The sequence below is a fragment of the Clupea harengus genome, chromosome 23 (genome assembly GCF_900700415.2).
Source record: "Clupea harengus chromosome 23, Ch_v2.0.2, whole genome shotgun sequence".
Taxonomy (NCBI): domain Eukaryota; kingdom Metazoa; phylum Chordata; class Actinopteri; order Clupeiformes; family Clupeidae; genus Clupea; species Clupea harengus.
The window spans coordinates 9,453,300-9,468,955 of record NC_045174.1 but is presented as its reverse complement, the minus strand read 5'-3'; the positions used below and the strand labels follow the sequence as shown (position 1 = coordinate 9,468,955).

Here is a 15,656-nt window from a genome sequence, read left to right as displayed (position 1 = left end):
CTTATGATGGCGCTCATAGGAACAGATACATTTTAGAGTACTGCTTTAAACTTACTACCAACTCTGGTCTGTGTGATTAAGTTTGTCCCTTCTCGACTGCTGTACACTAGACCTTTGGTCTAGTTTAATTCCATTTTGAACTCTTAATGTCCTTTTAAACGTGCATATTTACACCTATTCGAACAATTCTTCTTAATAGACATGATCTTTAACAGACAAAATTGATGCAAATTCTGTGCCATTAAGCCTGATACCAAATCAGCACTTCAACTCAAAAGTGTATCTTAGATCAGTGGTACGTACAGGAATGCCCAGCAACCCTGGATCCACAGGCTGACGGAAGGGCAGAGACTCTGGATCCTGGCGATACAAAGACTCCAGTGTGGGCATGAGGGCTTGCCGTAACTCCTCTGGCTTGAAGACTGCACACAGGAATAAAGTCAGATGTTAGAGATCAAAAGTCAATGAAATTAGTAGGACAACCTGAAAATAAATCCTTACGTTAAGGAGATTTTAGGAACAACCATGAATGTACCATAAATAATAGTTAATGATACATAATTGTAAAAAATAACTATTCATAACCATTCATGTTACATTCATCTCTGCAGCTTTAAACGCTTGTTTAGAAACATTAGTGGTAAAGAAAGAAGAATGCAGTACACTGGAACAGTCCAGGATAAAAACAGTGGATGTTTAATAAAAGGGCACTCAGTCGTACTCTTCTTCTTGCTCTGAGCTCCGGCAGGAGAGGAACTGGTGGTTGATGTCGCTGATCCATCCTCTTCTTCTTTGGGTTCTATCTTCACTTCCGGCTTCTTGTCTTCCGCTATGGATGATTCCATAGCGCTGCCTTTTCCACCGTCACTTGATGGCTCCTCCTTCTTTATCTGAGAGGGCAATTCAATTTAACAGATTTAACACACGTCCACCTAACAATTCAACATATAGCCAGTAATACATGCTATAACCGATGCCATTAATAGACACTAAATGAACCAAAATAAGGCCACATGATCCTCACATCTGGTTTCTCCTCAGTCTTCACGTTGCCCAGTTTTCCGATCCTGCCTCCCGTGGCCATGTCCTCGTCGTCGTCCTCGTCGTCATCGTCCTGCTGCTTCACCTCCATCTTGGTGTTGTGGCCGGATGTCGCCGCGTCTGCCTGCTGGGAGGAGGCATCGGTGCTGCTAACGGAGGCCGGCGTGGCTACCTGCCCGTCGAGGTGGAGCGAGCCTTTCTGGGACAGCTGGGAGGAGAGGAGCAAGAGTCAGGATGGAGACAGAGGAAGAGATTCCAAAACTAAGCCCCCTTCACACATAAAATGTAAACATTTATTTGTTTATTTATTTTGAGCCCCTGTGGCACCCTTTCCTAATGACATAACAACTAACAAAGATGTTCATGTATCCGTTTAACCTGGCCTGTAAAGATACTCACTGGAGTGCGGGGCAACTGGGGTCCATGTCCGGCATTGGGGGTGGGCATACCGGTCCCTGACCCGACCGAGCCGGGTCCCCCTCCCATTGACTGCGGCTGGCGCATCTGCGGAGGCTTGTCTGAGCCGGGGCCCTGGGACATTGGGGGGAGGCCGGGGGTGTGGGGCTGCGGTGTCTGGGAGCCCGGGTGCCCCTGAGGCGGGGTAAGGTGTGGGGTAGGGCTGCGGCTATGGCTGCGTGCGGGTGAGGGGGAGTTCTGGCGGACGGGCGGGGGGCAGTGTGGCATAGTAAGAGGCTGCTGCTGCTGCTGCTGGGGGGGTGTGGAGGAGGCGGAAGGAGGGCCTCCGCTGCCGGGGCCCGTGCCCATGCCTGAGGGCATCATGGAGCCCACGCTGCCAGGGCCACCGGCGCCGACCGAGCCGGGCTGGCCGAGGGGGCTGTTGACGGGCATGGAGGGAGGAGTGGACATCGGAGACTGCTGCTGCTGCAAGAGAACAAACGATATACAACCGTGACATAAGTGATGTTGCCAGTCAAGAGCAAAAAAAAAAAACTCAATGATGTCTTTGCCTATACACTGTACCAGTATACAACATCTAATAAACAGGACTAGATTAGACAGACACAATCTAGAGTTACAAACACAGTCATTTTTTTTTTTTGTAAACAACTCAATGCATCATAGACATAGAACTAATGTGCTGACGTTTGACAAGTCTGAGAGAGAGATATGCACATGACGACATATCAGAGGTCTCTTACCTGAGCCATGCCAGGCTGAGTGCCAGACTGGCCCATGTTGACACTGACGTTGCCGAGAGCTGGACCGCCGCCAGGGAACTGGCCCTGCACTGGAGGCATGTACTGGTTCTGCAGCTGGGAAACGTTGGGGGGCTGAGCCATTCTCGCTCCTCCCATTCCCATCTGCTTAGGAAGGAAACACACACACACACACACACACACACACACACACACACACACACACACACACACACACACACACACACACACACACACACACACACACACACACATTTTTAACAGTCAGCTTGTTAACTCTACTGACATTTGCACACACATTTGTCATTGACATTTGTCACACTGACACCACTGCACACACAGAGAGACAGACAGATAGAGAACCGTGTCATTAGCGGCACCAGCTCTGTGAGTAGTGACCAGTGGTCAGCAGCCACGGGCGGAGGGGGCTGGTCAGGGCACTCACCTGGCTCATGGGGCTGCCGAGCGGCAGCGGCGGGGTAGACCTGGGGCCCATGCTCATCTGGTTAAAGGGAGGCATTCCTAGCGACCCAGGGAGGAAGAGGAGGTTAGACAGAAACAAATGCTTTCGTAATACAGTCGGAATCGAACTCTTTCCCCACATTTTTTAAAAAAAGGTAAGGAACCCCACTGCACAGATCCTGTGTAAATAAAATCCTACTGGTACAATGGCCATTCATACCTGCAGGGTTCCGGTTCACCATTTGGTTGGGCCCTGATAAAGGACCATCTACAGATAAAGAAAGAGGAAGAGAGGGTTACAGGACACTGTGTGTATTGTGAATTAGTGCAGGTGGACTAAGACAGGGCGTAATGTGTTTTTTATTGGTGTTAGACTGAGAGGATGAAATTGCATGTACACTCACTAGGGGGCAGTCCCGTTGGTGGCGCTGGCTGACCCATGCCAGGAGGGACCTGCGGCAGGCCGCTGGGGGCCATGCTCGGGTGAGATCCGGGCACGCCCTGCTTCTGCAGACGCGTCCGCCGCTTCTCTTCCAGCTCCTTCTGGATCTTATAGATCTTCTCTGCCAGGAGATGGTAGTACTCAGCCTGAGGCAGAAAGGAGGAGAGATAAAGAGACTTAAGTTTAAAATCTTTATTCTTTATTTTGCACGCAAACCATTTTCAACCAAACAAAAACACACAACTTCACTCAGGCCATACACCAGTGGCCAGTCATACCTGACACCACACTACTGGTGAACACATATAGGAATGCAGCGTTTGTCTTGTGTCTGAATGAGAGGAGTTGCTGGACGGTGGAGGACAACCACTTACCCTGCTGTTGGCAGACTCGTACATGTCCCCCTCCACCTTGCGTGCGTACGCCACCAGGTTCTCCATCCGCCGGTCCTTCAGAGCTGCGGGGTCTGGTGTAGGGAAGATGGCCTGAACACTGGAGGGCAAGAAGAGGATTAGTGAACAGGTGGGATGAACTGGAATAGAAATGTAACTTAAGAAATGTGACAGTTCATAGAGAGAGAGAGATGATGAAGGTCGGTAGTATACAACTTCTGATGTAAGAAAGTGTGCGTGCGTGGGTCTGTCTCCATGGCTTACAGCTTGTGGACGAGGTGATTGCGCAGATCCTGTGTGATATCCTCATGCCAGCCCTTCCTCATGCCCCCGGTGGAGGCCGGATTTGCTGTGGGCATGGTGCTGTCATTCATCAGGCTACAGAGAGGAAGAGAGAGAGAAAAGCCATCCTGTCAGCCACTACAGGCCTATTGATCATGAACAAAGCAGCTGGGATAATATAAATCAAATTAATTTTCTAAAACTTTTTTTGTGTGTTTAAAATGTCTACCAACATAGGATTCGGCCTAGCTGCTGTTTACCTCAATAACTTATTGTTTCTACAGTTTCAGATTCTGTAAAAATGATCATTTCTAATAAACGCTTTACAGCTATTAATGGGGAAAAAGACACAGGTCTATCTCTATAGGGATACAGTCAGACACTTGTTATAACATTATGAGCCTGTCAGTGGCGGGAAACAAACGTGGATGCATGCCCCATAAGATTACATTGTATAAGTTGTTTTGCAGTTGCCGGTTATAGCGTTCTACCGCAATACTTTGTCGTTTCTGTTCCTAGTGAAAATTTGGACTGAAAAATAGGGTCCAGGTCAAGAAACCCCAAAGTTTCCCATTAGCAAGTTAGCAACATAAAATGCTAAGCTTAGCTCAAGCTGATTGGCGTCTGAGTCAGCAAAACAAGACACTCGTCTGCTTCCTATTCGAGAGTATATCTTTTACTGCTGTAACTTGCGCTACTGTCTGTTCAAAATATATGCAAAGAAACCTGGCTGTTTGCATGAGGGTTTTTTTGTTGCATTTTTCCCGTTGTATCAAACTCGTAACGAACCGTGATGTCCAACCCATGGTGTGAACTGAGCCCTGACTTCTGTGTACCATTACACCCCTACCATCCATGTTGTAGTTTGAAAGGGGGTGCAGCCAGTTTCTACCTCACCTAAACATCTGCTTATTGTTTGGAGGCTTCAAAACACACCAGGTTAGTTTCTTCAAAGTCTTACAAGTGTTTCCATGAATCCCAGACCTACAGGGCATCTGTGTTGGTTGATTGCAGGATGATTAAATGAACAGACCCACCTCTGAGAGCTCATGTTGAGGTGCATCATGGTGTCCTGCAGAAGGTTGCCCTGCTGGCTGGCTGACTGGTTCCCCACTGCTCCATTCACTGGGTTTCCTCCTGAGAACACGAGAGATATGTGAGCAGAGCGAAGATGAGCAGAGCTTCTACAACACACACACACACACACACACACACACACACACACAGACGCCTGATCTACTCGAGAAAGAAAAAAAAACACACAGAGGTTTTCTTTAGACACCAGCGTGATGTCTAATATAATAATTTCTGATCAATGATCCAAGTAGGGTTAGTCCAAAGAAATGTCACAATCGTTGTGGCATCGGGAAAGTTCACCTAGTTCACCAATTCTTCACATCTGCAAGCTCTCACCAAAAACAAGAGGCCATTTGGGACACAATTCAGTTTTCCGCTCTGTTCTCCCCAGTGCTATTAACCAGATGATTAGATTCCCCAGCAGGAAATGAGGATTCATTAAAAAGTGATTCACCTGCTTTTCGAGTCCTATGGTATGGCCGTCAGAAACACCATTTAACGTAAGAGCAACTTGCTCACAGATATTACAAAAAAAAGTGTGAAAACAAACACTTAAAGTGGAGTGCTCTATCTGCGTCATTCTTCCAGGAGTTGCTACCCAACCCTAGTGTTGCCCCGCACCCACAGAGAGCCCTTACCCATGGCATTGAGGGGTCTGGACGAGGGCTGGTTGGGCTGAGAGGGCAACTGGTTGCCCTGGTAGGTGAGGCCCAGGGCGGCATAGGCCCTCTCGATGGAGCTGGGGTCAATCTGGCCCGCTGTGCTGAGGTTGGGGGCACTGGGTTGGCCGCCGGGCACTGAGCCCAGCCCGCTGCCTAAGCCCACCCCTGCAGAGCCCACAAGAGCTGTGAGGGGAGAGGCAGTAGGAGAGGGGGAGAGAGAAAGAAAGAAAGAAAGAAAGAAAGAAAGAAAGAGAAACAGAGAGAAAGAAAATATGGGGGAAAAGTAGAGGAAGAAAGATTTATTGAAATTTAGTAATTTAGCAAAACACTAAAAGAAGACACACAGGCTAAACAACAAACACATATCATTATGAGAAAGATTATGGTTGTCTCAGTGACAAAATCTGAACCGAAACAAACATTCTAGAAAGACATGAAGGTCTGCTTTTGATCTGGCATCTCAACTTTGGCAGACGCTATGCTTTGACATATACTTGTTTTAGACACAGAGCACAGCTGCCCAGCTCCAAGATGAATGACATAATTCAGGTCCATCTCCAGTGTCAAGTTGCCCCAGTACATTCATCACGGTGATTTTATTTAAACATCTACATGAAGAGTAGAATCTGATCTGGAAATGATCCTGCCAAGGTCCATTCAAACGCCCGATCAAATTCCCAACTAAATCTGTGCTTTATTTTTATCGAAAGTGAACTGATATGGGTGGATCTCAAAAAAATACAGGGCATGGTAGTTGGCATCGGATTCCCCTTCAACCCATGCGCGGCTGCCAAAGTTGTACTAAGAATATGCTGAAATGTCATCAGGGAGAGCTGGCTGTCCCTGCAGCATGTCAAGAAGCGAGAAGCGTCTGGAGGTGGAGTACACACACTCACACTGCTGATTCCTCTTGTCTCCGGCATTTTTCAGCGGCAAACACACGGGGCAGTCGTGCCGAGTGCAGTTCTTCCAGTGGGAGATTATCTGTCTGGACGAGGCACAGTGCGCCACTGTGGAGAGAGAGAGAGAGAGAAAGAAAGAGAGAGAGAGCGAGAGCGATAAAGGTCATAGGTTAGGATCAGAAGGATAATGATGGTGTGCTGAACTACAACGGAATTAAGACAAATTTACAAAACAGTATGTTATATATTTCTTTTGAGTTGAAGGATAAATTAAACTCCTCTAAAAATGTAGTTTTTCCATTTCCATATCCCACACAAGTTCTCACCCTGGCAGGTCTTGCCGGCCTGGCAGTGGGTCATGTGGTTGAGGACGTTCTTCATGGTGCGGCAGTGGGGCAGATTGCACGGGCGCATCTCGCCGTTGGCCTGTTCTCGCCGCTGGCACTTGTGCGCGTGCAGCAGGAGCACCAGCTGCTGCTGGATCAGCTTGCGCTTCTCCGGGTCGGCCGTGGGGGGCACTCCAACCCCACCCACCCCCGGGGACGTCCCGGGCACACCAGCCGGACCCAGGCCACCCTGAGCGTTGGGCACCATACCCACTTGTCCTGACGAAGCCGCTGTGGACTGCTGTGAGGTCTGTGGTAAAGGTGAAGAGGGACAAACACAGAGGGAGGGAGAGAGAGAGAGAGGATTACATTGCATACTGCAGTTCAGTGGCCAGAAGTTGAAGGTGTCTGCTCTGGTTTCTATCAGCGAACGTTTCAAATGATTCCACCTGAAGTCGTTTATCTCTGTTTACACCAACACAATTAACTAAATAAAATGTAGTGTAAAGCGTGTTCCACGGCCTAAATTAATGCTGTACAGCAGATAGAAATTGTGTATTTCTACAGATACTGTGCATTTCTAGTCAGCCTCCTTGACATGAATGAGATGAAAAATGTCAGAGTAACATTTCTGAATTCAACGTTTTTCATTGAGCTGTACAAGCTCACACAATACATTGCCCTTGAAAAGTGTTAACAAATCAGCTCAATATACAGTTGGAGAGGGTGTGATGGAGAGAAGAATGGCAGGGGGAGAGAGAGAGTGAGAAATGGCACTTTCCCACTTCAAATGTAAACCATGCCAACACTAAACGGTGAGTAAATATTGAAAATAACACTAGACAGAAATGGTACGAAATTCCAATTAACAATTAATCCATTCATATGATTTAGGGTTTATCCAGTACAGCATGCTATCAAAAAATATTGTATTGGGCCCGGAATAATCTCAGAACTTTTTTAATGTAAAAATGAGAGCGAACAGAGGCAGGCAATCACTCCTGCTCACAAGCAGAACATGAAAAAAAGAAAGAAAGAAAAGAAAAAAAGAAAAAAATATCAGCACGGCAGTTGTAGGGTCAGTTCAGCTTGGGAATTTCCTGCTGCTAATGTGCTTGGAACCCAAAGCACAACCACAGCTCTGCTCAGAGCTGTACAGTACAGTGGCAGAAGAGAAACAAGAAACAAGAAGCAAGAGAGCGAGAGAGAGAGAGAAGGAACATTTGCATGCTGGGTTGTAGCTCACCATTCCAGCCATCCCTTGCATGGGCTGGGTCTTCTTCTCCAGGCTGAACTGAGCCAGGCTGTTGGGCAGACCGGATTTGTTCTGGAGCTGCGGGGCCAGCCCAGCTCCTCCCAGACCCTGGCCTGCGGACTGGCCGTACGGGCCTCCATAGGGGCCCGCGTTTCCCATCATGCCCATCTGAGGAGGAGCAGGGGGGTGGAGATGGAGTTATGGAGAGGGACAAAAAAAAAAAAAAAAACAGCAGTTAGCTTAGGCAACATTTTAAAAGGTGTTTAAATTTCTTCAGCTAATTCTCACAAACTCACTACATGGCCATTAGGGACAAAATGTGAACTGGACCGAAATCATCTGCATGTTATTACATCCTGATAATAGTTTCAATTACACCAAACACAACTGAAACAAGGGGAAAAAAAGAGTACAGAAAGTCAGACGAAAGAAGCAAACATCTCAAAACTCAACCTATTAATCGGTGTCTGTTAACAAAAAGAAACACCACGGCCGTTTATCAAAATGTAGTACGGTACAACACAGTAGGAGGCATCGGCTGGAGACCCAAGCATGTGACGCGTCAATGACGCCATAAAAAACAAACAATAAAACGCAACTACTTTCACTCTGGGTAGGTTAATTCCTCATTCTGCACTCTGTGTGCTACTTTAAATAACAAGGCTGCTGTACCGGAGCCTGAAGTGAAACAGCCATTTCGTTCCAGAGGGGCACTAATTCACCCGAGCTTTACTGCTCATCTGCAGCACCGGGGCGACAATTAAAACCGCCATCTTCTTGGGTCTGCACCACACACAGACCACTCCTCATTAATTAGACAGGTAATTTACACCTCCATTAAGACACCAGAGATTAGACTGGACAACTCAATTGTAACACCGGCGAGGAAGATGAATCTCATCTGGTCGACTTTGAGCTCTCTTAGCAATGGGATCCTTGTATCTCCTGTACAACACAAACCACAACTTCCTCGTTGGAGGAGGTTGGACGGGATGGAAGCTTTTAGTTTGTAAGAGGAAATACACAATCAACCTAGCCTGACACACACCACTACTAGTCCACAGCAGCATCAACAGTTTTAGGTCTTCATTACTGTCAATGCACAGATCGAGCAAAGAATTCTGCATATAACCACCATTATTATTATTTCACTACTTCAGGGAACTACCTCAAGGCCTACTTAGAACACAAACATAAAACAGATTGGCTGCCGGCCCTGTTATTACTTTATGGGATTCACAGCCTTTTCATTTGAAGCTGGCTGGCCAACATCTCCATTCTACTCTGACATTCCCAACACTGAACTATGCCCCCTTTCCTTTGACTGAATGGATCCGCCCACGCAGGCTAGGCGGCACGCCTGCAGGGACTCCTACCTTGTTCAGTGCTCCGGGTTGCTGTGCTCTCAGTGCATTCTGGCCGGCCACTCCTGACTGCTGCTGCTGAAGCGTCTCTGCCAGCAAGTTGCTGTTGCTGCCCATGCCCTGGTTGGAGTAGCCCATCCTGGGGGAGCCGTTCATCACCTGCCCCCCCATCCCCATGCCCTGCTGCTGGGGCGTGGGGCCCACTCCCTGCTGCTGTTGCTGTCCGGCGCCCTTCTGGGCGCCCATCATGGCTCTGTTTATGCCGCCCACCATGCCAGCCATTTGCTGCTGCTGCATCAGGTTGGACTGCTGTGGGGACATGTGCTGCTGCTGAGACTGGGGGCCCATTCCCGGGTGCCCCGGCGACATCTTCATGTTGCCGAGGAGCCCCATCCCTGGCCCGGCCTGGTTGGCCCCGGGGCCTCCCTGCTGTTGGCCCCCGGAGGTGGGGTTCCCGGAGCGGAGGAGCTCAGAGAGCTGCTTGTGCTTGGCAGCGGCATCCTGGCCTCCGGCCCCAGCCATGCCCAACCCCATGGCTCCAGAACTGGAGCCCGGGCCCAGGCTGGTGTGCAGCTGGTTGAGGTCGCTACCATTGGCCAGGCCCAGCTCCGAGGAGCTAATAAGTTCATCGGGGAGGTCGTGTTCCAGGTCAAAGAGAGAGCCAAAATCTGCAGGAGGGAGGGACAGTCACATAGACGAAGACACAGAAAGATAAAGATGGAAGGGAGGGGAAGAGCAAAAACTGACATTAGTTTGGGGTCCAAAACCATGAAAGGGTTTCCATCAAAAATTACTGACAATGACGGACATCACTTTTGCACATGATATAATGCAAAGTCCAGAAGAGCTGCAAGGCCATAATGTCGTCAAAGACTAACTTTTGCCTTGTAAATGAAAGTGACAGAAATAAATAAATAAATAAATAATAATGCAAAAAAAATTATGCTTATTCCAACATGCACTCCAAGTCTTTTGCCGTTCCACAGACGAAAGACAAAAAAAAAAAAAAAAAATCTCTTCATGGCCCCCTCTGTGTGATGCCCGAAGCTCAATCGGACGTTTTGCAAGTAGCGAGCAGGAGAGACACTTCCGCCATTGGGTGTCCCGGGGCAGAGCCGACACACAGAACAGGGCCAGTGTGGGGTGGCAGTCCCCTGGGCCGTCCGTGGTTTAACCGGGTGCCAGAGGCTGAGTGGATGTTGTAAGGTCGTGGCACTGAGCCGTAGGGAGGTAAACACTGGCGCCCTGCTAAGAGCAAACAACACTTACGCTCACACACACGTACGCCCACGCACGCACATACACACACACAAGTACACGCTTCAACTGCTTACTTAAGGGGCAGACCTTAAGAGTAGGAGAGATTTCTAGAGTAAACAATCATATTTCCCCGACATATCAGGACATAAACAAGCAAGCAAGACCACCAACCTGACAATCACAAGCCTTGCACTTTGAGTACTGACAGCAGCACGTGGGATTTTTTTTTGTCAATCAAGTCAGAATAGTTATGATACATTTGGCTGTTAAATGATGGTACTGCACAAACGGTGGTCGGTCATCCAATCATTTGCTTACGTTTATGAAAAGCACACATGCAGAAAAAAGAAATAAAGAAAAGCATGAATGTGACAATATCCAAAAATCCATGACTTTCCTCTCTGCCTGCCAAACACTTCCCCACCTTTAAAAGCCCTCAAGCAGCTCTCAAGTAAAAGGAACCTGCTCATGATGAAACACACATTCACACACCCATACGCATACAGAGCTATTGGGATCTTTCAAAGATGCGTTTCAATACACCTGAACTGCACACAAATCACACAGAGTCCCATCCCACAGGCAGGGAAGCATGCCAGGATTGCTTACGTTATAAACCGCTCTCCCTCTATCCTTTTCTCCCTCTATCCACACTGAATCAGTCCACAGCATGAGAGGTGGCGACACAAGCGTGCCTAAAGCCGATTCATGCACATGACAAGCGTTCTTCTGCAATATCTGTAGGAGCTCAACAATTTACTTGCTTTTGCTTCTTAAGAATTTTATCATGGCACTGCCTTTTTGGGGCCATTTAAATATCATAACCACTGCAAATTACCATTCTCTGAGTGTGTGGAGAGCTGTTATCTGATGCAAAATAATTGCCAATGCACCCCCACACACGTACACACGCACGTACACACGCACGTACATACACACACATACCATCAACACAGCCAGACTAATATGAGCCAAAATGCATACATCACTTCAAACGTCTTGCTGACAAATGGGACTGTCAGCCATTTCGGATCACAACCCGTGTCCCCTGCTTTTAGAACTACGAGGAAACAATAGGATGAAAGGCTCAACTTCATAACTTACGAGAGTGAAAGGCATAATGGGGCAGTTCCATGGCATGGAATGAATCTTGCTAATACGATGGTGTGGACATCCCATTTGGATTATTATTCCAACAAATGTATTGTCGGCCACAACATGTGAACAGGAATTAACGATCCAAACAGTGTTAAATTATGCATAATCGGTAAAAAAAAAAAAAAAAAACCGAACATCTGCCATGGACACGGATAAAAGAATCACAGTGGTCTGGCATGGTGAAGCAATGGCTAGGGCTATGCGCAACACAGATGAACATGAGTGTTTACAATAAAAGACGAGGGTGTCATTAGCATGCAAGACTACTTTTACACACTTAAGACATTAACATTATTTGTTCATAACTTGTAAATGAATCATTATGCACTTTATTTTGTCAATTGTATCATCGGGGACTAAAGTTAACTTATGAGATACCCACTATCTGAAACACTTTTATACAGCAAAGTCCACATCCCATTCAATACATTCACAACTTCACTTTCCTGTAATTTTGTGACACTAGGCATGGATCCCTAATTTCAAGTGCAAAAATCGGAAGGGAACTCCATCCCAGTCGATTGAAAGTGAACAATAGAAATCAAGATGCAAAGAAAAAATGACCGCACATGACTGGTGATTTCTGAAACGAACTTCACGCACTTTTTCGTTCTCACAAGTGGCCTTATATACCACAATCCACTCCACTCTAAGGACTTCGGATGACCACTGATGAAGTTTGCTTTAGGGTGGCATATTAACAGGGTAACAAGTTGAAGTTTGTCGTGTTTGCAAGCTGCGATGATCAAGCTCAGTTAGCTTGAAGCCATCTACTAGCCAGCGAACTAACAATGGCTGGGTGCACTGCTAAGAGTTGCATGGGCCTGCGACACATCAATCTGTTATTAGCTAGCAGCTCGTTTGGACTGTAGAGCTAACAGAAACCCATAATGCTTGCCAACTTAGAAAACCCTATCCGATCACGACGAGCTTGTACATTTCTCCAGTAAACAGTGATGAGTGAAGAAATTACACTGATTAGCAAAGTCGAACAAAGTTTCCGAGATGATTGACTTGCTAGTTGGCTAACTAGTTTGCTAATTAGCGTCGAATGCCAAAGGCTAACCTAGCCAATAGGCTTTTTGTCGCTCATGTTGTCGAAGCGGTGTAGCCATTCTAGCTAGGTTAAATAGCACCTAAGCTAAGACTATGCATTGCTGATTGACGGACAAAGTGTCATTACCAAATTCGCCTGTGCTGTTCTCAAAGATTTGAGGCAACACTCAGTCAGCTAGTTGGAGGAGTTGTAATGTTTTTATGGTCAGGTGAGAAAATATTATCTACAGTGGCTTGAAATTGAACTTCAGAAGCAACTTGCAAATTACTCAGCAAGCGTCTTTCATAAACTAACGTTGACTAGCATTAAGAAAACAATTTTGAAGAGCGAAAGCTCTGCCTTGAAAATTGACAATTCTCCAAGACACGAAGAGTGGATAACTGGCAGTGACTAGTCAGGGAGCATTCAAAACAATCATGGAAGTAATGCAATAAATTGAGCAGCTTAACCTCTACTAATAGTCAAAGAGATAACACAAACTGGCTCATCTGGCTAACAAGCTAACAGCATTAAAGAGCTAGCGACCAAAGCGCTGGCTAGTAGGCTAGCTGGTCTACTGTGTCAAGCTAGCGTAAGCTAGTCCTGTTTAAGTCCCACATATAAGCTAGCAAGCTTGGTAGCTAGCTAGCTAGCTTGCTACGACAAAATAGAAACAATCACTCGTCATTCCTTCAAATAAATATTTTAAGAAGCATTGATTATTAAATATGAATTGATTAAAATATACGAGACAACATTAGGGAAAATAAGTATTATGTTTACCGTTTCCATCGCTGGCGGAGACAGAAAGTGCCGGAGAGGATAGTTTAGGCCTCTTGGCTGAAGGCGGGCCAGAGTCCAGAACGTTCTCGGCCATATTTTTTACGAATTAAAAAATATATATCCACAGAGATAATCGCCTTCGCCTCTTTTCGAAGGTTGTTTTTCGTTTATCTTCTTAAAATTTGACTTTTCCCCCTCCTTTTTGGGGACGAAGGGGGGGAAAGTCCCGTGTACAAAATACTCCTCTTTCCTGGGTTCGCCTCTCGATTTCAGCTTCGGCGTATCAACCCCCCTCCCCAGTCGGATTTTTTGTTCTTTATAAATTTCTGCAAGCGGCGGAGGAGGGAGGGGGAGTCGGCGAGAGAGAGCCACACGTAGCGGCTTTCGACCAACTCGTAAACAGTTTTCATGTAAGGAAATTGTCCCAAAGAATATGCTGTGTTGTGTGTTATTTGCCTTTTTAACCACTGTTCGAAAGGAAGTTAAGGATTATTTGGGGATCCTTATTACGCCGTGTGTTGGTATAACAGTATCCGAAAAGACGTTGAAAGCCAACAGAATATGTCCTTACCTCTGTAAACTATTTCTAATTATCTTTAATTCAAAGTTATTTTACAGTTTCCTCATAGGCCTAATCGTTTTTTATTTATTGGTTTATGGTGCATTTTTGCACCAACATGCTATTTTTTGCACCCAGCTCAATTGGAATTAAAAGGCAGATTTAGGCTTCCCTGTCTCAACACATGATTGTCATTTGGATTATAAGACAAATAATAAAACACATGTGCAGTGTCACGGTGCCATCATAGCTTGGGACCACACAGTCAAAAAAAAGTGTATCCTATATTTTTTTTACTTAACCTTCATCCAAACTAATGATTGTGCTGTTTATCCTTTGAAGCACCAGTAGACCAGGTCTGTGTAACTGGATTGCACATTACATGTCACATTAGGCCTATCAAGAAATTAACTCATGTTATAATGCAAGCAACATTTTGAAAACTAATACATACAATTCTTCCAAGAGCAAAATTAGGGCAATATTTCACATGTCTACCTTTTTATTCTGTCATAATTAGGCCAACAGTTGATAAATCTATAATTTTGCTTTTACTCATCCTTCTATAGGCTTATCCCAAAGAGGACTGCAGTATTGGCTACAAAGGGCCTATTCTTTTGATTGAATGTCATATTCTCAAACATTTTTTGCCTCCCAGATTCAGAAAACATCTTGATCTTGCAGTAGTACCATAGTGATTTATACTGCTCAGTTTAGTTGACTTGTACAAAGCTGTTCTGAACAATTCTGAAGATATGCTGATACGACGCTAAAATGCTGTACACCAAACGTGCATTAAGTAATTATGTGAGTGTTGTTCCCAGTCGATATAATCCCACAGTAACCACAGTAAGACCCAATAAGACAAAATTAAAGACCGGCAAAAGCACCTCTGGAAGATGAGTGAAGTGTTCCTGAAATCTGGGCAACATGGGTATAAGTAAATGGTACCTTGCTTTTCCTTCATACTCACAATCTATACAAATACTATCAGAATCTTAGGCAAAAAACTGAGCTATACACTGCTTTGTGTCTCAACTTTTGTCACAACGTTTTGCATTTATTTATTTCTTGGATGCTTTTATCCAAAGCTAAATACAGTAAGGTAGCGTATAGCCCAAGCAGTAGCAAATTAAGTAGATTGCATGTAAGATGATTGTCATAATGCTGGGTTTCATTTCCACAAGTGGCATAAAGTTGCGGGTGTATAACATAAGGCCATAGGTGTGCAGGAGGGACTACAGGAATGCAGTTAGGCCTACATAGACTGGTGGCTGAGAATTAGAATGTACATAGACTGGGGCTGACCTAATTTAAATTATATAACATTGGAAATGGGAGTTTCAAAATAAATATTTCAAAAGTTGGTGACTATTTTGGTTTGAGTTTGTACTAATAAGTATATATTTTTCTTTCAGCAGTTTGTTTGGTGAATCAAACCAAATCATTTTGTGAAGATAACCTTCTATGTAGTTTC

The 15,656-nt window shown here is 45.7% G+C and overlaps 1 protein-coding gene across 1 annotated transcript in view; it reads right to left on the bottom strand.

Moving 5' to 3' along the window:
* The window catches only part of ep300a (E1A binding protein p300 a), a 29,355-nt gene extending 15,125 nt beyond the window's left edge, over nt 1–14,230 (bottom strand). Inside the window, exons 1-17 of the mRNA XM_042703283.1 lie at nt 13,621–14,230; nt 9,396–10,051; nt 8,011–8,187; nt 6,765–7,074; nt 6,433–6,546; nt 5,513–5,719; nt 4,835–4,934; nt 3,780–3,893; nt 3,498–3,615; nt 3,086–3,269; nt 2,902–2,949; nt 2,665–2,741; nt 2,202–2,366; nt 1,441–1,923; nt 1,025–1,249; nt 722–890; nt 304–422 (exon numbers count right to left, since the gene is read on the bottom strand). Of these exons, the coding sequence (XP_042559217.1) occupies nt 304–422; nt 722–890; nt 1,025–1,249; nt 1,441–1,923; nt 2,202–2,366; nt 2,665–2,741; nt 2,902–2,949; nt 3,086–3,269; nt 3,498–3,615; nt 3,780–3,893; nt 4,835–4,934; nt 5,513–5,719; nt 6,433–6,546; nt 6,765–7,074; nt 8,011–8,187; nt 9,396–10,051; nt 13,621–13,714 (3,360 nt within the window). The 5' untranslated portion in view covers nt 13,715–14,230. The remainder of the gene's footprint in view (nt 1–303; nt 423–721; nt 891–1,024; nt 1,250–1,440; nt 1,924–2,201; nt 2,367–2,664; nt 2,742–2,901; nt 2,950–3,085; nt 3,270–3,497; nt 3,616–3,779; nt 3,894–4,834; nt 4,935–5,512; nt 5,720–6,432; nt 6,547–6,764; nt 7,075–8,010; nt 8,188–9,395; nt 10,052–13,620) is intronic.
* Between the last annotated feature and the right edge of the window lie 1,426 nt (nt 14,231–15,656).